The sequence below is a fragment of the Artemia franciscana genome, chromosome 16, assembly GCF_032884065.1.
Source record: "Artemia franciscana chromosome 16, ASM3288406v1, whole genome shotgun sequence".
Lineage (NCBI taxonomy): Eukaryota > Metazoa > Arthropoda > Branchiopoda > Anostraca > Artemiidae > Artemia > Artemia franciscana.
In genome coordinates, this window is record NC_088878.1 from 1,293,919 (window position 1) to 1,318,495 (window position 24,577).

Sequence of the window (24,577 nt, forward strand, 5' to 3'; positions counted from 1 at the left end):
CCTTTTTACTGGGGTCGGGTGATTTAATGCAAAGCACAAATAAGGTTGTTGTTAGTCGGTTTACGGTAAAATGAAAAAACTAGTTCATTATTCATTCTATGGTTCCAGATATCTAGAAAAGGTCACTTGTTTTCTGTTTCTTTTTCAATTGTAAAAATTAGTTTCCCTCCCAAATTATTTAAATGTTCCAGAAAACCTTCAATTTGTGATTCCTCATAATTCCAAACAACTAAAACGTCATCCATGTATTTGCCCTAAAATTTAGATTTTGTAAAATGTGTTTCAATAGCTAAGGTCTCTACATAATCTACATAAATATTTGCTATTAGCGGACTTAAGGGCCCTCCCGTTGATAATCCTCTAATTTGGTGGTAAAAATTATGTCTAAACTTGAAATAATTAGCATACTTACTAGTTGTTTGACTAAGTTGAATGTAGTTTGTATTTCAATTCCAGCAGATAATTCTTCTATCTCATATTTATGTTCATAAATTTGTTTTATGTTCATATGTTCATAAAGTAAACCTTTTTATGCTCATAAAGTTTTTTGGATTCTATTACCAGGAAATATAAGGTTACACATAGACTGCTAGAAAGGCAAAGGCAAGATACTAGTTCTTCTTCCCAATCAATTTTGATTTATACCTAGTAATCTATCATCGTAGTATGAAGATAAAAAGATCGGGCACACTCCCCCTCCATAGATTGGAACAGGTACGAAACTGAGAAAGGTGAAATCAAGACAATTACTCTGGTTTTACTTCCAAACAACTTTGGTGAGATATGACAACCCATTCTGATTTATGCCCTGGTGTTATGAATTTATACACTTCCCTCCCTTATATAGAGTTTGGATAGGGTCAATGTACAAAAATAGCAAGGACACTAACACTTTCTTCCTCTGTGTTTTGTTTTCATCTGACACTTCCTTTAGGTAGATGCGCTAATAAAAAGAATTCAAGGACTCCTTCATCTGACCTCACAGAGGTCAAAATGAGGCAAGGCCCCCGAAAGATAGAATTATGAGACCAGCTGGTATTTCATCAGTGAATTTTGTTGAAGCCGAACTCCCTCATTCGGAAAAATTTTTTGGACCACAAGCGATTATGATTAGCCTTACTCCTACTTCAAAGTTGCCCTTTTGGTTCTTCTAAGATTTCTTGACTTTTAGGGAGGTTTTCTCCCTTTTTCAAAAGTCAGACAAAATATTTTATATCCAGAGATTTTTGCAAGTGAAATTTTAATTTTTCAGTGGCTGCCCTGCTAATTACGACTAATGATCAGCAAATACCATCACTACTACTAAAAAAATACTGCAGCACAAAGCCGCTTGAGGCAAACACAACAACGCACACCCCTCATCTGCCTCAATCTATTCTAAGTTTTGGCAATCTGTCATCCTTCATTTGCAGAACTTGTCCTGGTCGTCTCATTCATTGTCGTCATTCTCATCTCGTTGAAGACTGTCAGGGGAGAAGTACTACTACTAACAACAACTAACTTCAGCATCAAGCCACCTGAGGATGAGGAGCTACGCGCGCTCCTCATCAGTCCCAATCTATGGACGCCCCTCTTTATGACCTCCCAAGAAGTTCGAATTTCCTTTAAAGTCCCTCCTTATTATGTTATCCCAACCCATTCGGGGACAACCTGCTTTGCATTAGACCCTAGACGCTTGGCCAACGAAGACGATCTTTGGCAGTCTTTCAAGCTTTATCCTCAAAACGTGTTCCAGCCATTTCAACCTTTATCTCACTATAGCCCTAAAAAGCAGGATTGAACCACGTTTTTCGTACAGCTTATTCTTTGATTGCGGTCGGGTAGGGTACCCAATATAATCCGAATGCAATTTATCTGGAAAGCATCAAACTTAAAATTATATATAATAAAAATGCATAGACTGGTGCGAATTCATAAAAATACAAGGATTGAAAGTATAGGGATTTTACATATGACAAGGGAAAAAAACATTCTGAATAATATTCAAAATATAGCAATTTTGTTGTTTTATGAATTTCTTTTCCCACCGAGAATACCCGAAAAATGTATTTGGAATGAAAAGGTACAATACCTAAAACAGATATTTCTCAAATACTAGGAGGGGGCCAAAAAATCCAAAAGGAGGCAAAAACATCTAGAGGCAAGCCCCCCATACATCCCTCTCACGATTGGTACTGCTGGGAACACATACAAAAGAGGGGGGGGCTCTTAGCCTATACTTCCTTTGAAATCTTCAGATTTTTGTGATTTTATTTTGCTAATATATTGGGGGGGGGGGAATAATCTTGCGTATATATCTGAGAGAAGGTGAATTTTGAAAAAAACTGGAGTTGAAGTTAATACAAATAAAAAACTATCAATTCCTGAGCGTTAAACTGCATTTTATTTATCGTAACATAAAATTTCAAAATTCGTGTAAACAATTAGAAAATAAGCAATTAGTCGAAAAATTTAAGTTTTCTTATCTTGATTGAGAATACATTGTTTGTAATCCTAATAACCATAAATTACTAGCTCAGATTTATGCCGTCCGTGCTATCTTTTAAACTTGCCCCTGATGGCGGCTAATTTATATTACCAACAATAGAATGATCCAATTAACAGATGTCAACTTTTTGTGGTTAAGTAGTTGCAAAGAAGGAGTTGAGGGTGGAGTGAGGGGTAGGGTTTTAGGTTTACATGAGTTTAAAGATGTATATCCAAAATCGCTGTTCCCTTTAACAAAAATAAGTGGGCATATCATAGAATATGCGAAATGTACTTCATCATTTTCTAGTCTTTTGAATTTTTAAAAAAGGATTTATGTATTTTCAGACAACAGTTGGAATGCTACCCGAAACCCAGGTTTTTTAGGTTCATCGTCGAGTGTTTACTTTTTCTGTCAACATCCCGAAAAACTTTTTTCAACAACATCTCAAGCTACTAGCAGTTCAACCACAGATGGCACTGAGCCAGTTACAGTAACCACCTCAGAAACACCAAGTAAGAATATTATTTAAGCAGATTGACTTTTAAGATATTCGGTTTTTTCAGGTGAATTTATAGAGAATATAGAGGAAATTGCATGATAAAAAGTGCTTGAAACATGATTGAAAATAGAATAATTGGGAACCCAAGAAAAATAAAAATTCCTTAGAAAAGTAAGATACATTACAAATTTTTCTAAAATATTTTGTTTAATTTTCTTTTCTTTAAACTTTGCCACATCAATAGATACATAGATAGATAGTTTATTTTAGCCCACCATCAAAACAACAACATGTAGTTTTCTTACCTCGGCCTTATAGAAGACCTAAATATTTGAGCGAAGAAAACGGTGCGATAATAGCACCATCTACAGATACAGTTGGTGCTTGTGCCTCTCGTTTCGCAGAGCTGAAAACCAAAAAATTCAGTTTTCTGGCCATTAACTTATAGACCAATAGTGCTATAACCAGATACAAGCTTAACTAAATTATCCTTCAGTACACTCAATGAGAAACTCAACATAATTAAATCATCAGCACAGCTTATTAGACTCAAATCACAAGTATCTAATCTTAGCCCGACAGAAATTGTTTTGTAACCTTAGAAGTCAACATGTTAAATAATATCTGACTTAAGATGGAAGCTTGTCAAAGTCTTCTCTTTAGTTTAACTGGCTCACTGAGTTTTTCAAGGCCAAGTTTCACTCTTATATAGCTATTAGAGTACCAAAATGATAACATAGCTACTATATGGGCGTTCACACTGGCATCTAACAAGGTGTGGAACACAGCAGACTGGATTATGTCTTGTTTACTGCTATCTACAAGATTACTACTACTATTAACAACAACTCACTGCAACACCAAGCCGTTTGAGGCCAACACGGCTCCACACGCTCTTCCTCCATCCCAATCGATTCAAAGCCTACTTCTTTACACCCTCCCAGGAAGTTCCCATTTCCCTTAGATCTTTCTGTATGGCATCCTCCCATCCCAGCCGCAGACGACCTGTTTTCCGTTTATCCCTGGACAGTTGGCCAAAAAGGACAATCTTCGACAATCTGTCGTCGTTCATCTGCAGAACGTGCCCTAGACATGTCAACTTTTTTCTCATTTAGCCCAGAAAGTGGGATTGAACTACACTTTTCGTATAGCTTACTATTTGAAATACGGTCAGTCCGCCAGGTACAAGATTGTCCAAAAAAATGCAAATAAGGCTCAAAATATTTTAGTTTTTGGAGAAAGTCCAACAGCACCTATGATATAAAAACAATTCGATTTACATTGCCAATGTAAGGAGAAGTATTCCATCAGCTTTTTGGCGGCTCCGCAGACAAAAGTGTTGCGGGAGCAAAACTTTGGTCAGGAATCCGAGTAAGCGACTTCAAAATATTATTTTGACTTTGCAGCCAGTTGAACCTTACGTTTGTGTTTTACGTACCGCTGTGTATAAAAAATATAATAATAAATAAATAAAATGTATATGAGCTAGCACAAGGGTCAAACCTCCTTTCTATCAGTTTTCACTAGAGAGTTTATAGTAGTATCCGAGGAAAACCCATAAAAATAGAAAAATAAAAAAATCCTTGAGCACCCATGCAATACGACTAAAAATGAGGATTTAACAGTCTCTTTCAATTAGCTAAGGCTAGGCTTGGTAAAGACAGGCTTTTTCTTAAACCCCCCCCCCCCACAAAAATAGAAATAACTTAATTTTTCTTGATTACCCATGCAATACGACTAAAAATGAAGAATCTTTAGTCTCTTTCAATTAGTTAAGGCTAAGCTTGGCAAAGACATGCCATTTTCTTAAAAACCCGCAAAAATAGAAAGAAACTAAAGGTTTCTTGATTACCTATGCAATGCGACTATAAATGAAGAATTTATAGTCTCTTTCAATTAGCTAAGGCTAAGCTTGGCAAAGATGACCATTATCATAAAAAAAACAACACAAAAATAGAATAAAAACTGAATGTTTCTTGATTTCCCATGCAATACGACTAAAAATGAAGAATTTATAGTTTTTTTAATTAGTTAAGGCTAAGCTTGGCAAAGACAGGCCATCTTCTTAGAAAAACCCACAAAAATAGAAAAAAAACTAAATGTTTCTTGATTACCTATGCAATACGACCAAAAATGAAGAATATATAGTCTCTTTCAATTGGTTAAGGCTAAGTTTGGCAAAGATGGCCATTATCATAAGAAAACCCTCAAAAATAGAAAAGAAATACTAAGTGTTTCGCCGAGAAAGACTAGGGTAACATCACAGGACATAAATAGTGAAAATGGTAAAAGCAGATACTTTTTCAAGGACCTCCACCAAGCCGTCTTCGGCGATTAAAACAAGAAAAAAAGAACTAACTTAGTTTTTCTTCTTAAATAAATACTTTTGGATTTCTTCTTTTGTCGGAAGCTTGGCATAGTTCTGCTGTTCCTGGCAGAGTTTAGCCACTCTTAGCAAAGCCTTGCACACTTAGAACAGTTCCGCCACATTTGGCACACTTTCCTGATCCTTAGGCTACTTCTTGAGTTATTTGTAGCATGAGGCTAAATTCTACTGCCTGAATTGAATTTTTTCCGTTTCTTCTTTTGTCAGAAGCTGACAGCATTGTCAGGTAACCTGACAGCATTGTTTAATATTAGGATATTAACTTGATAATTATTATCCTAAGGCCCAAAATACACTCGGCTTTTTACTTATCATTTTTTTTTCATACCAGTTGTTCCCTAGAGTTAAATAGGATCGTATTCCGACGTACAAGTTTGGCGGTAAAACAAAAGAAAGAAAAGAATTTGCATTTTTAACTTTTTAATAACCTTTCTTAAGGTCGTCTAAGGTATAAAAGACACTTAAAACGAGGGTTTTAAGTATAGGCAATAAAGGATTAACTAATCAATGTTTCTTTTTAAAAGTAGTTTTTTAATAAACAGTGTCAATTTTGACAAAATTTCAAAAATTACTAATCAAAATTTAACTTTTCATAACAACGTAGAGTATATTTTTGCTTTTTAAAGTTCAATATATCTCGCTTAAATTACAGAATTTTCAATTTTATAAGAAAAAGTCTATTTCTCTATTTCTACTCCCGCCATATCCCTCTATTACACAGTCGATGTCTACTTCAATATTTTGGTGAATGTTTATAATGGGTAGTCCTGTCAGTCGAGAGTTCTGTCAGTTTAGAGCTCTTCGTTAGTATTTCCTCTTCTATTCATCCTAAAATATTCGAATAAAGACTAAAATCGTTAGAAAAATAGGAACTCTAATAAATATGCATGTAGGTATATTCTTCAAACTAAGTATATGAGTTCAAATACTCCTTAAAAAACAAATATTTATGTGTTTGTTATCTTCGTATTTGATAGTTATAGACTGATGATTTAAATTCTCAGGGTTTCAAGCTGTGAAAATTTCTAATTTTTTTTTTTAATCTTGATATTTTCACATATTCAATTCAAACGTCTAAATCTGAATATGTTTGTTGAGCAAAAAAATAAAAATTTGAAATTGACTCAGGTTTAGCATTAAGTAAGCGAATTGTCCTATAAAAACTTTGATTTATAAACAACTAATCGTGGAAATATGATTGGATGGTATGTATCAAAATAAGTATAAAAATCATCAGCTGCATATATAGCAGTTTAGGCAAGTTTATGGACCAATATATGCAACCCCTATGCAAAATCATAACTATATTTTGTGACTGGTTGGTATTGAGAAAGTGAGAAAATCTGAAGTAATATTGCAGTTGCATTCTGTTTCCGTGTTTAACTCAAGTTGTGTGAATTTCCCCTTTTCATCATTTTTTTTATTTTCAAATGTTTGAAAAAAATAAGTGCAATTTCACTGATTCAAGCTGAGAATTCAGAGACCCATCTATACCAGCTAGATAAAAAAAAAATAGACACATAATTATTTGCCTTCTTTTATAAACAATTTTTTAAAAATCAATTCCTTGAAGGAGTATTTTGCCTCATATAATTAGTTTTAAGTACATACTTATACGAACCTTTAGTAAAGTTTAAGGAGTACGACCTTTATTTTAATGTTATAGGATGAACAGAGGTGATTTGTTAAATAATGTAGAGGTTTAATTAGATGAAAATACGCAGTAAAGTGGCCACCATTTGCTCACCGAAATCCAAAACTTAAATTAATAATTTTTTCTCTTCTCAACTCACTCACTTACTTTATATCATAAAAATCCCCTAAAAAACAACAATCTTGTAAAAACCACCCTGCTTCGCAGAAACAGCAAACCCAAAAAACCAAAACAGACAGCCAAAAAAAGTAATGATATCAATTTCTTTGCCTCGTGCCATAGCAAGACTCGAGAACAAATTTTTGACAGTAAAAAGAAGTAAATATTTTGCTTTTCAGCTCCGTTGTGAAAGCGCAATCCTGAAATATCATTTCGATAGCCTAAAAAAGTTAGGATTTTAACCCCCCCCTTGTTATTACGAAATGAAGATTTTTGCCTCCCAATTGGCTTTTGTGATAAAATGGACAGATTCCCGTGATAAACCTAAATCTAATTAAATACTTTTTGGCAGTATGCGTCATTAGTAAAATCTAACAGAGACCGCACAAAGTAACTAAAAACTTGTTTCAAACTTATTTGCAAAAGGAAAAAGTCTTAATAATTAGAAACTTATTAAAAACTGAACTATTAAAAACCAATTACAAAAAAAAACTTTTTTCCCAACCCAAACCAGAGCAAGCGGACCCAACCACAAATCCACCACTCCTTCAGGAGGGGGCACCCCCACGCCGCCTGGATCCACCACTGACCAGATCCTATAGTCTTAATTATTACAAGATTTTTCGACTGGTTATAAGGAAAAAGTGGACTGGAACTAAAAGGTCATCTTCTTAAATCTAGGGATTAATTTCGTTTTTTGTTAGAATGTTTCAATAAAAACACAGAAAAAGTATTAAGAATCTATGGGGGACAAATTTTAAGGGATAAACTGCCCTCTGCTTCTTCCCGTTCCAATTGGCATCCCTGATTTGGATCAATAATTTATATGCGGAGAGCCAAAATCAAACATGCATTAATTCAAAAACGTTCAGAAATTAAATAAAAAAAACTAGTTTTTTTTAACTGAAAGTAAGGAGCGACATTAAAACTTAAAACGAACAGAAATTACTCCGTATATGAAATGGGTTTTCCCCTCAGCAATCCCTCGCTCTTTACGCTAAAGTTTGACTCTTTGCCACAATTCTAATTTATAAAACAATTAAAAACTTTAGCGTAAAGAGCGAGGGATTGCGGAGGGGAAAACCCATTTCATATACGGAGTAATTTCTGTTCGTCTTAAGTTTTAATGTCGCTCCTTACTTTCAGTTAAAAAAACTAGCTTTTTTTATTTAATTGTAGACAGGCGAAATCTGTTCCAAGGCAAAGGATACTTATTCAATCTAATTGGTAACTTCTCTTTCATTGATTTCAAGCTGGTTTTTGTTGTTTGATTCAGTGTCTTTTTTCCTCGCATACAGTTTACTTAAGAAGGTTAGATTTTGTTGTTGTTTCTTCTTTGTTTCTTTTTTTCTTTTTCCTCTTTCTTATTTTTTTAGCACTGAGGACGACTTGGCGGAGGTCCTTGTCGAAATATTTGCTTGTTTTTCATATTTTGCTACTGGCTGATAAAACCCTCGTTTTTCACCTTTTTGATTTTTCTCATTTCCTTTCTTTGTTTTCACACGATATATATACTGGTATTCATTCCTGAAATACTTAATACTTTTGGATTTGTTAAAGTTAACAAAAGAGAAAACCTTTAAAATATAAGACACGGGAGGTGTCAACTTTACTGCTCTTATTTTCTCATCCTTTTGAGTATTAATTGTTTATTTATTAGACACAAAAATTATTTATTTGTACTTTTACTCGTCGTTGGTTTAATGAAGCACTTAAAATTTTTTGAAAAACTTCTTTGCGGAAAAAAGTTTTTTTTCACCTTGATTAACGTAAATGATAGGAGGAAGACCATAGACAGAAGAAAGGACACAGGGGGAGGGGGCAAGTGTTTTCGTTTAATTTGTGGTTTACCAAAGCTTTTTGTCAACTTGGCATTCATTTTGTCAGTTTACGATGTTATTACGTTAATAATTTGACTTTTCTTATGAAGCCGTGCCACCAGGCAATTGTTTGTGTCAAGCAACCGGTCTCTACGGTGAGCCTGATTATACCCTCTGGAGCAGATTATCAAAGGTTTGGGATTGTCCTCCAGGATATGTGGGATCAATTCAAAGTAGATGTGTTGAAAATGATAATGGATGTGAGTTTTCTCCATTACTTCCAGACTATAAGAACTGTACAAGCTTCTGGATATCAGATATAAAAGATAATGTAAGTTGATTTTATTAATTTTATGCATCGTAGATTTTTGCATTTATGTTTTACCTTTTAAAATTTAGCAAAACTTCGCAAATATTTTGCAGCTTTTCGTATTAGTGTTGGTAGCTTATCAAGGAGTGACAGATCTCTTATAGCCTATGTCAGTTTGATTTTTAGGCACTGCTTTCTTTTTTGTCCCTTTGAATATAAGAGAATATCGTAGAAACCCGAGAGAATCACCCTACTCCGCTCCCTAACATACAGGATTAAAGTTTAAGGTACTAAATATGCTGAGAATAGTTTAAAGAGTCAAATTGTGCCAAAACGCTGGGTAAAATACACCTTTGACGCACTCACAAGGGCACTAAATTATTCGAACGGATCAAACAGTTCGTGGTAACGAACTGTAGTAAGGAACGACACGGCTCAATAGTAACCAAAACTCTAAAAAATGGAATTTTGATACCAATAGCTACATCAAAAGAATTTCATTTTAATGCTGATTTTAAATATATAAGTTTCATCAAGTTTATTCTTACCCATCAAAAGTTTCGAGCCTGAGAAAATTTGCGTTATTTTAGGAAATAGGGAGAAACACCCCCTAAAAGTCATAGAATCTTAACGAAAATCACACCATCAGATTCAGCGTATCAGAGATCCCTATTGTAGAAGTTTCAAGCTCCTATCTACAAAAACGTGGAATTTTGCAGAATTTGGAATTTACAAAAACGTAGAATCCGAAAACACGGATGCGTGTTTATTTTTTTTTTCAGGGGTGATCGTACCGACCCAGTTGTCCTAGAATATTGCGAGAGGGCTCATTATAACGGAAATGAAAAGTTCTAGTCCCTTTTTAAGTGACCAAAAAACTGGAGGGCACCTAGGCCCCCTCCCACGGTAATTATTTTCCCGAAGTCAACGGATCAAAATTCTGAGATAGCCATTTTATTCAGCCTAGTCGAAAAAACTTATAACTATGTCCTTGGGGACGACTTACTCCCCCACAGTCCCAGTGGGAGGGGCTACAAGTTACAAACTTTGACCAGTGCTTACATATAGTAATGGTTAATGGGAAGTGCACTGGCGTTTTCAGGGGGATTTTTTGGTTGGGGGCGGGGTCAAGAAGAGGGGGATAGGCTGGGTGAGCTTTCCATCGAGGAATTTGTCATGGTGGAAGAAAATTTCCATGAAGGGAGCGCAGGATTTACTAGCATTATTTAAAAATAAAACGATGAAAAAATAAATATCAAAAAGTTTTTTCAGCTGGAAGTAAGTAGCAGCATTAAAACTTAAAATGAACAGAAATTATTACCCATATGGGGGGTTCACCTCCTCCTAATACCCCGCTCTTATTCTCAAGGAATTGGGACAAAATTTAAGCTTTAGTGTAAAGAGCGAGGTACTGACGAGGGGGCGAACCCCCTCATTTATATAATAAAAACATGAGAACACAAAACTGCTTTACGTAAGCTAATTTATAACTTACGTATATCTTTTACTAATTAAAAGTTCTAGTTGCCTTTTTAATTAACCAAAAAATCATCGGAGGGCAACTAGGCTTCCTCCCCCGCTCTTTTTTATCAAAATCATTCGATCAAAATCATGAGAAAGCCATTTAGCCAAAAAAAATTAATATGCAAATTTCGTTTTAATTATTCCTCTGCGGAGAGCCAAAATCAAAACATGTATTGATGCAAAAACGTTCAGAAATTAAATAAAAAACAAGTTTTTTTAACTGAAAGTAAGGAGCGACATTAAAACTTAAAACGAACAGAAATTACTTTGTTTATTAAAGGGGCTGCTTCCTCACCAACGCCCCGCTCTTTACGCTAAAGTTTTTTAATGTTTTAAAAAGAAGAGTTGAGAGAAAGAGTCAAACTTTAGCGTAAAGAGCGGGGCGTTGGTGAGGATGCAGCCCCTTTCATATACGATTTAATTTCTGTTCGTTTTAAGTTTTAATGTCGCTCCTTACTTTCAGTTAAAAAAGCTTGTTTGTTTTTATTTAATCATAGTTAAATTTCTGTATAAAACAGGCAGGCATATACAATATTGATTGCTCGATTGGCTCAAACCTTTCCAGGATCATTTCCTTGGCCAAGAAAACTAAAAAATTCGGTGATTGAGGCATAGGAACGGTTTTTTCGAGCACTAAAATCGACCGATCGTTTTCGTGCTTCTGATAGCATTTTAAACTTGTCTTGCGTAGTCTCTGGGCCAAATGTACTCTACGACTCCTCGTATGGTTTTGAGAAATAGTTGTAGCCTGAAGGCATGGACTCGTCGAAAATGGGGACCAAAAATGGAGCGAAGTACTTTTTCACGAAAGGATTGAATCTTACATCCAGAAATTTATATAAGTCTTTTAGTCAAGGGAACTTCAGTGCAAAAGACTTAAAAAAAATGATTGCAGCGGCTTAGGAACCTCATTTTCCATTTATTAATTTACTGTCAGTTCTATGTTTGACTTCATTATCCATTAAATTTGTGATAGTTTTAGGCTTTATACATGGTAAAATCTGTTTCTAAGTCTCGCTTTACTTTGATTTTGTTGTAAAACCACGCGAAAGGTTTTTACTATTTTGTCTATGCCTTCGAATTTGGTGGCTTCGCCATATGGGGCTTCGCCTTTGCAATTTTGGAAGAATATATGGACCTGTGGCCAAATTGTTGAATTACAACTAAAATTTTAGTGAGTTGCAAATAATCCTGACATATAATGTCATATAAAATCCTGACATATAATATCATATAAAATCCTGACATATAAAGCCATATAAAACCCTGACATATAATGTCATATAAAATCCTGACATATAATTTCATATTAACTCCTTACATATAATGTCACTAGTTTTGTCACTATACAATACTACAATACTTATGTCACTAGTTTTTTTTTCTTTAGATTACAAATGGCAACAATGCATTGGACATTATATCGGAAGTAAAGGAAAACATAGACGAAGAATTATATTTTGGACATGAAATTGAAGATATAATAAAAATCGTGGAGGACATAGCAGTGCTTCAAAGTAATCAGTCAACAAACGAAACTATAGACGACAGGCTAAAAAAACAAGAAAATATTACTAAAGGAGCGAATGAAGTTCTTGACAGCATTTTGCAAAAAGACCGGGGCTGGCAACAGATTGACGGACAGGTAATGTTTAAATATAAAAAGTATGAATATAGCATATAATATTTAATATATAAAGCATAACGTTTAAATATAACTGAATTATAAAGGTGAAGATCCTTTAAATAATCTGATGGTTCAGAAGACTTTTCGTCCATTTCACTGGTTGAAAATTACGCACAGAATTACAAAGAGCCAATAACCTTTGGGATCTTTAGATTTATATACATATATACGTATATATATATATATATATATATATATATATATATATATATATATATATATATATATATATATATATATATATATATATATATATATATATATTTGCTTGAAGAGTATTATGAGTGGCATAACGTCACAGACTTCAAACATTGAAAAAAGCCCACTTTTATGCTGGAGCTATTTGAAATCAACTATCCTTATTTTGTTTTCACAATGTATCATTTTTGAGAGAAAATGAAGGAGAATATTTTTATTACTGATAAATTAAAAAAAAGTTTAATAATTGGGTTTTTGTTTGATAATAAAGAGAACATCTATAATTTTATATATTTGGATCGATTGAGAATGGTGGACCTAAACCTTTTAAATGTCGAGTGGTGCCTAAGAAAAATATATTTGGCATACAAGCTCTTATCCTGCTAATCTGGAGTTGTAAAGTCTAAATCTAAGGAAATATTATAAGTTGGTAATTACTTATTCATAAGTTTTTAGATCAATTGTGTTTAGTTTTTTGATTTGTGTTTAGCTGCTAGGTATTTAATAGCCTGCTCCGGTACAGGATCACAAATACAAAAGCAACAATAAGGGATCTTAGTCAGTTATACCCTTTCAAGGAGCCCTATGAATATAATAATTATTGCAATATTGAGTGTGAGGGGCTGTCATTTTTCTGGAATTATCCCCTCCCCACAGCAAATTGATCACTTTGAATTTTACCCTTTGTGAAATAATACTTCAGAGATGATAACTACTCTTAAAATGTGCTCCTTAAGGAGCTCCGTAATGTGCTCCATAAAACATGCTCCATAAGAAGCAAAGTGATCCTTATAAAATTGTCTTGGAACAGAGGATTCTGACATATCAAAAAAGAACGTTTAAGTCATAACTCTCACGGTTTTCAAGGGGTACTCTTCGGATAAACTTTCTTTAGGGTATCTTATAAATCATTTGATCCCATTTGAATTATTCCAGGAACATAGCACCACTCTTAGCAGTGTGATCTTGACTTATTTTTAATGAATATGTACATTAACTATATTTGTAAATCACGTGGATATTAAAAAAACAGTTCGACTCGACTTTTTTGGGATATACTGATGACTAGGTAAAGCTGGCATGGTCATGTTTTACTGATGCCCAATTACAGATTTCTAAGCGTTGTGCTTTTGTTCATCTACCTGGGGCCAATCTAAAAAAGTCCCTGCGGTCCCTTAAAGGGATGACAAGATGCCAAAGCAGATAACTTAAAGGAAATTGGAACGCTATGGAAAGGACTAGTGAGTGAAGCTTAGTGATGGCTTATTGCCGTAGTGGGTGGTCATTATTAGATGGGGTAGTAGGGCATAAGAAAACCAAAAGTAGAGATGGTATACATGCTGTTTTAAGCTCAAATTGAAAAGGCCAGTCTCTAAATAAGGTAAAGAGGCTTCAATTTGTTCAACATTTTAAAAATTGTAAGTTTAGGTCCAAGTAGGAGCATTTGATAAATGGGATCGGCCCTAAATTTTCTAGAGGACAACTTCAGAAGCTACCACTAACAGTTAAATTGAATTAGCAAAAGTGCCAAAAATGTAAAGAATTGCATAGCAGGAGGTTGAAAGAAAATTGTTGGGTAACAAAACTCCTTTGTAACAATTTAAAGAAATTTAAGACACAACTTCAGAAGTTACCATTGAAAGTTTAGTTTTGAATTAGCACAGGTGCCAAACAAATAAACATTTGAATAGTATAGTAAAAACAATACTAAACTAATTTAAAACTAAACTTTTAATAGTAGCTTCGGAAATTGTGTCTGAAGTTTCTTTAAATTGTTACAAAGGATTTTTGTTGCCCAACAATTCTCTTTCAACCGTCCTACTATTGGCCTTTGTGCTAATTCAAAACTAAACTTTTAGTAGTAGCTTCGGAAGTTGCGTAGCTTCTTTAAATTACTGCAAAGAAGTTTCATTACCCAACCACTCTCTTTCAACCGTCCTACTATTCAAATTTTTACTTTTTTGGCACTTGTGGTAATTCAAAACTAAACTTTTAGTGGTAGCTTCTGAAATTGCGTCCTGAAGTTGCGTCTGAAGTTTCTATAAATTGTTACAAAGGAGTTTCGTTGCCCAACAATTTTCATTCAACCGTCCTACTATTCAATTGTTTACTTTTTTGGCAATTGTGCTAATTCAAAACTAAGCTTTTAGTTGTAGCTTCTGAAATTGCGTCCTTAAGTTGCGTCTGAAGTTTCTATAAATTGTTACAAAGGAGTTTTGTTACCCAACAATTTTCATTCAACCGTCCTACTATTCAATTGTTTACTTTTTTGGCACTTGTGCTAATTCAAAACTAAGCTTTTAGTTGTAGCTTCTGAAATTGCGTCCTTAAGTTGCGTCTGAAGTTTCTTTAAATTGTTACAAAGGAGTTCTATTACCCAAAAATTCTCTTTCAATCGTCTTACTATTCAATTCTTCACTTTTTTGGCACCTGTGCTAATTCAAAACTAAACTTTTAGTGGTAGCTTCTGAAATTGCGTCCTGAAGTTGCGTCTGAAGTTTCTATAAATTGTTACAAAGGAGTTTCGCTGCCCAACAATTTTCATTCAACCGTCCTACTATTCAATTGTTTACTTTTTTGGCACTTGTGCTAATTCAAAACTAAGCTTTTAGTTGTAGCTTCTGAAATTGCGTCCTTAAGTTGCGTCTGAAGTTTCTATAAATTGTTACAAAGGAGTTTTATTACCTGACAATTCTCTTTCAACCGTCCTACCATTCAATTCTTCACTTTTTTGGCACTTGTACTAATTCAAAACTAAACTTTTAATGGTAGCTTCTGAAATTGCGCCCTGAAGTTGCCTCTAAAGTTTCTTTAAATTGTAACAAAGGATTTTTGTTCAATTCTCTTTACTACTCAAATGTTTACTTGTTTGGCACTTTAAAGAAACTAAAATTTGGCACTTTGTAATAATTTAAAGAAAGTTCAGACGCAACTTCCGGAGCTACCACTAAAAGTTTAGTTTAGTTTAGTTTTGAATTATCACAAGTGCCAAAAAAAGTAAACAATTGAATAGTAGGACGGTTGAAAGAGAATTGTTGGGTAACGAAACTCCTTTGTAGCAAATTTAAAGAAACTTCAGCTGCAACTTCATAAGCTACCAGTAAAAGTTAAGATTTGAATTACCACAAGTGCCAAAAAAATAAACAATTGAATAGCAGGACGGATGAAAGAGAATTGTTGAGTAACAAAACTCCTTTTTAACAATTTAAAGAAATGCAAGGTGCATCTTCAGTAGCTACCACAATAAGATTAGTTTTGAATTAGCACACGTGCCAAAAAAGTAAACAATTGAATAGTAGGATGGTTGAAAGAGAATTGTTGGGTAACAAAACTACTTTGTAACAATTTAAAAAAACTTCAGGCGCAACTTCCGAAGCTACCACTAAAAGTTTAGTTCTGAAGTAGCACAACTGCAAAAAAAGTAAACAATTGAATAGTAGGACGGTTGAAAGAGAATTGTTGGGTAACAAAACTACTTTTTAACAATTCAAAGAAACTTCGGACGCAACTTCAGAAGCTACCACCAAAAGTTAAGTTTTGGATTAGCACAAGTGCCAAAAAAGTAAACAATTGAATAGTCGGACGGTTTAAAGAGATTTGTTTGGTAGAAAAACTTCTTTGTAACAATTTAAAGAGAGACAAGACCCATGTTCAGCAGCTACCACGTAAGTAATAGCAAGTAGTGGATTCTTAAAGCCCAAATTAAATAAAGCCCAAATTATACATTTCCCATCTGTTCTGTCACTTTTCTTTGTCTTTTCTGACGCTAAGCTGAAAGAAACTAGCAAAAGAACCCAGTTTACAGTGCGTCAATGCATAAAAACTTGAGCGGTAGGGGGGGGGTCTATCATAAAAGTACTAATCTGGATTTGGGGGGGGGAGTAAAGCACAGCTATATATATATATATATATATATATATATATATATATATATATATATATATATATATATATATATATATATATATATATATATATATATATATATAATATATATAATATATATAATATATATATGTATGTGTGTATGTATATATATATATATATATATATATATATATATATATATATATATATATATATATATATATATATATATATATATATATATATATATATATCTCCTTCTGTCTCTTTTTTTTTTTTTTTTTTGTGTGTGTGTGCTGTTGCATTGGTGATTTCTCTTTTCATGATATATATATATATATATATATATATATATATATATATATATATATATATATATATATATATATATATATATATATATATATATATATATATATATATGAACAAGTTGAGTGGTAGGGGGTATATCATACAAGTACCAATTTGGCTCTTGATTCATTAGTTAAAGGAAAAAAGCTGTATACTCCATGAAACTGTTAGTGATAGTTATAGACATACTAAATTAATTTTTCTTAGGGATGGGTACAGTTAATGAATTGAAAAAAGGCTGTTTCCATAAAGGATGAACAAGGAGCTGCATCAAAATAAAGACAAAACATTCTGTGTTTGAGGGGGTTGTCCCGTTACTAAACCTTTACTCTCAACGTCAAAGTTTTATAGTGCTATGCAGTGTTGACGATAATTTGAAAATTCTATATTTTACTATAGATATTTCAGATCAGTTTTTGCTCAGATTAACTCTTGGTTTTGCGAAACCTCAATGACGAAAATTGTAATTAAAAACTGTTTTGCACTTTTTTTTGGACATCCAATAATACAAAATGAATCAATAAAAATAAATTTTGATTACATAAATGATTGTCGCGAAAACCCAGATTTGAAATTACTCAGGGTCACAACAAAGAAAAATAAACTACTGACTATTTTCGGATAACAGGCATTAATTAAAAAATAGCTCCCGAAAAGATGTTTACAAAAAAATCACATCAAAAAGTAAAGATCATATCAAACTTCAGATCAGCAGAATTAAAAACCTATTATAAATTCAGACTAAAAACAACCTGCAATTATTATTGAAGAATGAATGAAACATAAAACAAATTGAAATTAAATAAATAATCATAGCAAAGAAACATACAACATGCACTAATGTAAGTTTGTAAATAAATCTTAAAACGGGTTAAAACTGAAATCTAATATGCAAATCAAGCTTAAAACAAAAAAAAAGTTCTTTTACAATTCAAGAATAAATAAAACCCAAGGCCAACGGTGGTTTCAACTCTCTATCTACAAAAATGTGGAATTCTGTATTTTTTGCCAGAAGAAAGATCACAAAAAGGTGTTCATTTATTTATTTTTATTTTCTTCATACCAGGGGTGATCGTATCGACCCAGCAGTCCTAGAATATCGTGAGAGGAACTCATTCTAACTGGAAGTAAAAAGTTCTAGCGCTCTTTTTAAGTGACCAAAAACTGGAGGGCAACTAGACCCCCTCCCACGCTCACGTTTTTCCCAAAGTCACCCAATAAAAATTTTGAGATGACCATTTCTCATCAAAAGCAGTTTTGTTACCCAATACTTCTTTTTCAGTCATCCTACTATTTAATTGTTAAATTTTGGCACTTATACTAATTCAAAACTAAATTTTAGTGGTAGCTCCAGAAGATGCGTCCTAAAGTTGCGTCTGAGATTTATTGAAATTGCTACAAAATTGTTACAATTGTTAGGGCTATTTAGGCTTTGAGGGTTAAGTTTCATTTAATTCATCTCCTTTAGAATTATTGGCCTTTTACCAAAGACAGAGAATGTTATTACTAAATATTAGTTTTAGAATAGCTTTGAGAGCCAAATAAATATTCTCTTCAATTATTCTTTGAATTAGTATCTGTCCTAAGATAGCCAATTTCTCTTTGCTTGAAGAATTTTTAGGGCTACAAAAGCCAAAACGATCATAATCCAAGACTCCTCTGGGCTTTGACCACTATCAAAGGCAAGGATCTTAAGACACAATACACTAAAAATTTGTATGTCATCTATCACTCTCTCCCATCAGTTATTTAACGACCAAGCAATTCATACCTTTTCATTCATTTTTCAATTTTCATCATCTCAATTTAAGTTAAAGCAAACATCAACTGACATTCTTAATTGTGGTCAATTCAGAAGAATGCAGGTCCCCATCTTTGCTAAACAGAGCTACGGTATTCTGCTTTGGGATAGAATAGTCTTCTACATATTTTTTGCTTAATAAAAAGATAAGAGATCTCTTACTAAATTATTGTGCATCCTTTGGTCAAACAGTTCGTGGTAACGAACTGTAGTAAGGAGCGATCCGGCTCAATAGTAACCAAAACTCTAAAAAATTGAATTTTGATATAAATAGCTCCATCAAAAGAATCGCATTTTAATGCTGATTTTAAATATATAAGTTTCATCAAGTTTAGTCTTAGCCATCAAAAGTTACGAGCCTGAGAAAATTTGCCTTATTTAGGAAAATAGGGCGAAACACCCCCTAAAAGTAGTAGGATCTTAACGAAATTGACACCATCAGATTCAGCGTATCAGAGAACCCTACTGTAGAAGTTTCAAGCTCCTATCTACAAAAATGTGGAATTTTGCATTTTTTGCCAGAAGACAAATCACGGGTGCGTGTTTATTTGTTTGTTTGTTTTTTTTTTTCCCCAGGGGTCATCGTATCGACCAAGTGGTCCTAGAATGTCGCAAGAGGGCTCATTCTAACGGAAATGAAAAGTTCTAGTGCCCTTTTTAAGTGACCAAAAAAATTGGAGGGCATCTAGGCCCCCTCCCACGCTCATTTTTTTCCCAAAGTCAACGGATCAAAATTTTGAGATAGCCATTTTGTTCAGCATAGTAGAAAATCTTAATAACTATGTTTTTGGGGATGACTTACTCCCCACAGTCCCTGGGAGAGGGGTTGCAAGTTACAAACTTCAACCAGTGTTTACATATAATAATGGTTATTGGGAAGTGTACAGACGTTTTCAGGGGGATTTTTTTGGTTTTGGGGGTAGGGTTGAAGGAGGGGGCTACGTGGGAGGATCTTTCCTTGGAGAAATATGCCATGGGGGAAAAAAATTCAATGAAAAGAGCGCAGGATTTTCTAGCATTACTATAAAAGAAAAAACAATGAAAAAATAAACATGAAAACGTTTTTTCAAATGAAAGTAAGGAATAGCATTGAAATTTAAAACAAACAGAGATTATTACGCATATGAAGGGTTCTAAAAATACTTTAGCATAAAGAGCGAGGTATTTAGGAGGAGATAAATACCTCGCTCTTTATGCTAAAATATTTTTAGTGATTTCAACTATTTATTCTACGGTTTATTTGATTCAGGGGTCATTCTTAAAGAATTGGAACAAAACTTACGATTTAGTGTAAAGAGCGAGGTATTAACGAGGGTACAAACCCCCTCGTACACATAATAAAAATATAAGAATATAAAACTTTGTTACGTAAGTTAATTCTTAAGTTACGTATATTTTTTACTAATAAAAACGTTCGTTGAATATTAAAAGTTCTAGTAGCCTTTTTAAGTAACCGAAAAATTGGAGGGCAGCTAGGCCTCCTTCCCCACCCCTTATTTCTCAAAATCGTCTGATCAAAACTAAGAGAAAGCCATTTAGCCAAAAAAAAATTAATATACTAATTTCATTTCAATAATTTATGTGCGGAGAGCCAAAATCAAACATGCATTAATTCAAAAACGTTCAGAAATTAAATAAAAAAAACTAGTTTTTTTAACTGAAAGTAAGGAGCGACATTAAAACTTAAAACGAACAGAAATTACTCCGTATATGAAATGGGTCGTCCCCTCCGCAGTCCCACGCTCTTTACGCTAAAGTTTTTAGTTGTTTTAAAAAGTAGAATTGTGGCAAAGAGTCAAACTTTAGCGTAAAGAGCGTGGGACTGCGGAGGGGACAACCCATTTCATATACGGAGTAATTTCTGTTCGTTTTAAGTTTTAATATCGCTCCTTACTTTCAGTTAAAAAAACTAGTTTTTTTTATTTAATAAAGGTTTAGAATCGGGTCTCTTCAGAAGGAGACATAATAGAATAAAAAGATACAAATTTTTAGATTGCTAATATAGGCTACTCATTTTCATGGCTTGATTTCCGTTTTTGACAATTCATTCCTAGTTCCCCTATAATAGTCCCATATAGCTTTAGGCTATAGTCCAAAATATAAAAATCAGTCCGTCAAATTCCCTTCAGACAAATCCATCCTCACGGAACATTCTCAATCCCTATAAAATTTATTGTAGACGATTCACCCTGAAAAATCACCTTTGCATTCTTTAATTTGAATACGACTTTAATCTTTAACCGGTTTCTTGATCGCTCCAAAAATGTCCCCTTCTTTGAAAATTATTTCCCAGAAAACAGAACACGCCGGAAAAGCCCCTTCATAATTCCCGCGGAATATCTCCAGATGAAAATTTTGGCAAAGAGAATGAAATACAATTAAAAAGTATTTCATGTAGTAATTCTGTCAAAACCCCCAGTGTAACATTTCCCCTGGAATATTCACTCCCCTGGAATATTCACTCCCCAGAAATTTCACTCCCCAAGGAATATTCTCCCCATAGAAATCCAACTCAAGCACACCCCACCCACCCGAAAAAAACGTGGCTCTATTCTCCCCAACAATAAATACTATATTTCAACAATGGGTAAACTTTACAACTTGCAGCCCTTCCCCCGAGGACTGTGGGGGGTATTTTTGCACCTAAAGAGATGGTTATTAGATTTTTGACTATGTTGAACGAAATGGCTATCTCAAAATTTTTATTGGGTGACTTTGGAAAAAACGTGAGCGTGGGAGGGGGTCTAGTTGCCCTCCAATTTTTGGTCACTTAAAAAGAGCGCTAGAACTTTTAATTCCAGTTCGAATGAGTCCTCTCACGATATTCTAGGACTGCTGGGTCGATACGATCACCCCTGGTATGAAGAAAATAAAAGTAAATAAATGAACACCTTTTTGTGATCTTTCTTCTGGCAAAAAAATACAGAATTCCACATTTTTGTAGATAGAGAGTTGAAACCTCTACAGCAGAGTTCTCTATACGCTGAAAATAATAGTGTGATTTTCATTAAGATTTTATGATTTTGGGGGGTGTTTCTCCCCTAAGGTGTCTTTTCGAAAATAAGGCAAATATTCTTAGGCCTGTAACTTTTGATGGGTAAGACTAAACTTGATAAAATACATATTTTAAATTAACTTAGTAATTCGATTCTTTCAATTTATCGATTGGTACCAATTTGTTACCTTTTAGCGTATCTATTGGTCCGTTTTTTAGATTTTCGGTTACTAGTAAGCCGGGTCACTTCTTTTGTGCCAGTAGATTTAAAATTTTCTGTCCCAACAGATTCAATAATCAACTTTGAAAATAATACCTCGTACATATTAAGAATCAGCCTAAAAAATTGATTGTTAGCTGGATTTGGTAATAGGATTTTTTTTTCGCCTGTGTTTAAAATAGGTTTCTCGTCTTCATCTCTTATTTGTTGTTGCAAAATGGCCAATTGCCATAAAAGCCTTGCTTGGGAATAAACGGTAAAATATTTCCAAATTATCGCTCATACAGATAGTACGAGCCGTTCGTGCTATAAGATTGTCAATTATCCAATCCTTCTAGACAAATTGTGTAACGAATAGATTGAAATTGCACATGCATGAGAACCGTAAGGCTGTTATCGAAAACATCAGAAATCTCTCATTATTCCGTAAGTAAAGTAAGTAAGTAAGTAAGACGGCACTAGACCCTTAAGGTCCAAACCGGCGGTGCTGATCTCCGTTTCATGGCCCTTCAGCCAGGAAGTGCAATGGGGGGTTGGGGGCCAACCATCCTGTGCTTTCGCACAACCTTCCTGCTTACCTTCCCCAGATTTCTCCAGGTACCCATTTAGAGCTGGGTCGACTATGGGTGAGCTTACAGAGTCACGCCACTGACCCCCGTCCCAAACTAAATAACTGGTCACAACTGGGATTGAACCCGTGCCCCTTGGACACAGAATTCCCACCCCATTATTCCGTAGAAGAATGGTGACGCAGATGACTTTTCGTAGATCATTGACATAGGTTTTTAAAAGAGCTTTCATTCGAATTAGCGTTTTGTTACCCTTTTTGGGTAACAAAAGACGAAGGCACAGAAAATTACAACATTCTAGCATTTCTTTACATACGGAATAATTTTGTTCGTTCTAAATTTGACCTCGTTCCTTATTTCCGGTCGAAAAGAAAATTCCCATTTTTTTGTATTTAGTTCCAATCATTAATTTGATAGTGAATAATCCGCTATGGGTTTTTGATAAAGGTTTTTTGCAGGTCAACTGGGATTTTTCGGTTAAAGTAAGTTTTGATAGTTTTTGATAGAAGTTTTTTCAACTGAAAGTAAGGAGCAACATTAAAACTTAAAACGAAGAAAAAATATTACGTATGTGAGAGCAGTTGCTCCTCCTCAGCACCTCACACTTTAAGTTAAAGATTTGTAGTAATTTTAAAAAAGTTTCTTATTGTTAGCTTTTAGTGTAACATACCTTGTGTTTCTAGAGTCGGTCTTGAAGAATTGGGACAAAATTCAATCTTTAGCGTTAAGAGCCAGGTGTTGAGGAGGAGTAACCCCTCTTGTATACGTAATTATTATCTGTTCGTTTTAAGTTTTGATGTTGTTCCTTACTTTCAGTGGAAAAAACTTGTTTTTTTTTTAATTTAACTGACAATTGAATTTTTGTATAACGCTTGGAAATCATTTTAAAAAAAAAATGCTTGGAAATCTAGCTCCACCTGCACGAAAAATTCCTCCTCGCCCACGGATACATTCTCTAGGAAATTCAATCCTGGTGTAAACTTAAGAATTTCATGTAGGAATTCTGGCGAATTTCCCGAGAAAAATTTATCCATTTGAAACTTCACTCCCCATTGAAAATTGTCCCTGTGGAAAATCCCTCCAGCAGAAAATTCTTCCTTCCCCTTTCTCAAAAATGTATGTAAACTTCCCAATAGCAAATACTATATGTAAACAATTGGCATATTTTATAGCTTAAAGACCTTTCCCCTGGGTCTGTGGGGGGTCAATATATCGCCAAAGCTAAAGTTTTTTGGCCTTTCAACTATGTCAAACAAAATGGCCTTTCAACTATGTCGAACAAAATGGTTATCTCAAAATATTTATTATACGATTTTGAGAAAAAGGAACGTAAGAGGTGGCGTAGTTGCCCTTCATTAATTTTAGTCACTTAAAAATGGTACTAGAACTTTTAATTTCATTTAGAGTGAGCCCTCTCCCAATACTCTAGTACTACTAGGTCGAAAAGATCACCCCTGGGGGAAAGAAAACAAATAAACATGAATCCGTGATCTTTATTCTGGCAAAAAAAATACAGAATTCCGCAATTTTGCAGGTAGGAGCTTGAAACCTCTACAGTAGGGTTTTGTATACGACATATTGAATCTGATGGTGTAATTTCCATTAAGATTTTATGACTTTTAGGGGTTGTTTTCCCCTTTTTTCGAAAATCATGCAAATATTCTCAGGCTTGTTACCTTTGATGGGTAATATTAAACTTAATGAAGCTCATATATATTTGGAATCACCGTAATAAGCCTATTCTTTTGATATATCTATTGGTATTATAATTCTGTTTTTCGGGGTTTAGAATACGAATGAGCCGGGTCGCTCTTTCGTTACAGTTCGTTACCACGAACTGTTTGGAAACTTAGAAATTGCAAACATTACTGCATTAAAAATAAGGAATTTAAACAAATTTTGAAAAGAATAGCAATTCATAGACTCAAATAAGATACACAAACAAAACAAGGACATGTATAGTTTGGTGGCTTGGGGCCCAGGACATCAAAATCTTAAGTCTTCCCTCCTTTCTATGTGTCTTTTTGATTGATGCCAAGTACTCAGTAATTGACATCGATGCCACCC

At 34.0% G+C, this 24,577-nt stretch overlaps 1 protein-coding gene across 2 annotated transcripts in view; it reads left to right on the forward strand.

The window, feature by feature from the left end:
* Nucleotides 1-24,577, forward strand: part of LOC136036887 (adhesion G protein-coupled receptor L1-like) — a 150,159-nt gene that overhangs the window by 41,797 nt on the left and 83,785 nt on the right. For both annotated transcript variants that reach the window (XM_065719246.1, XM_065719245.1), the window contains exons 4-6: nt 2,815-2,982; nt 9,099-9,319; nt 12,213-12,467. In XM_065719246.1, coding sequence (XP_065575318.1) covers nt 2,815-2,982; nt 9,099-9,319; nt 12,213-12,467 — 644 coding nt within the window. The remainder of the gene's footprint in view (nt 1-2,814; nt 2,983-9,098; nt 9,320-12,212; nt 12,468-24,577) is intronic.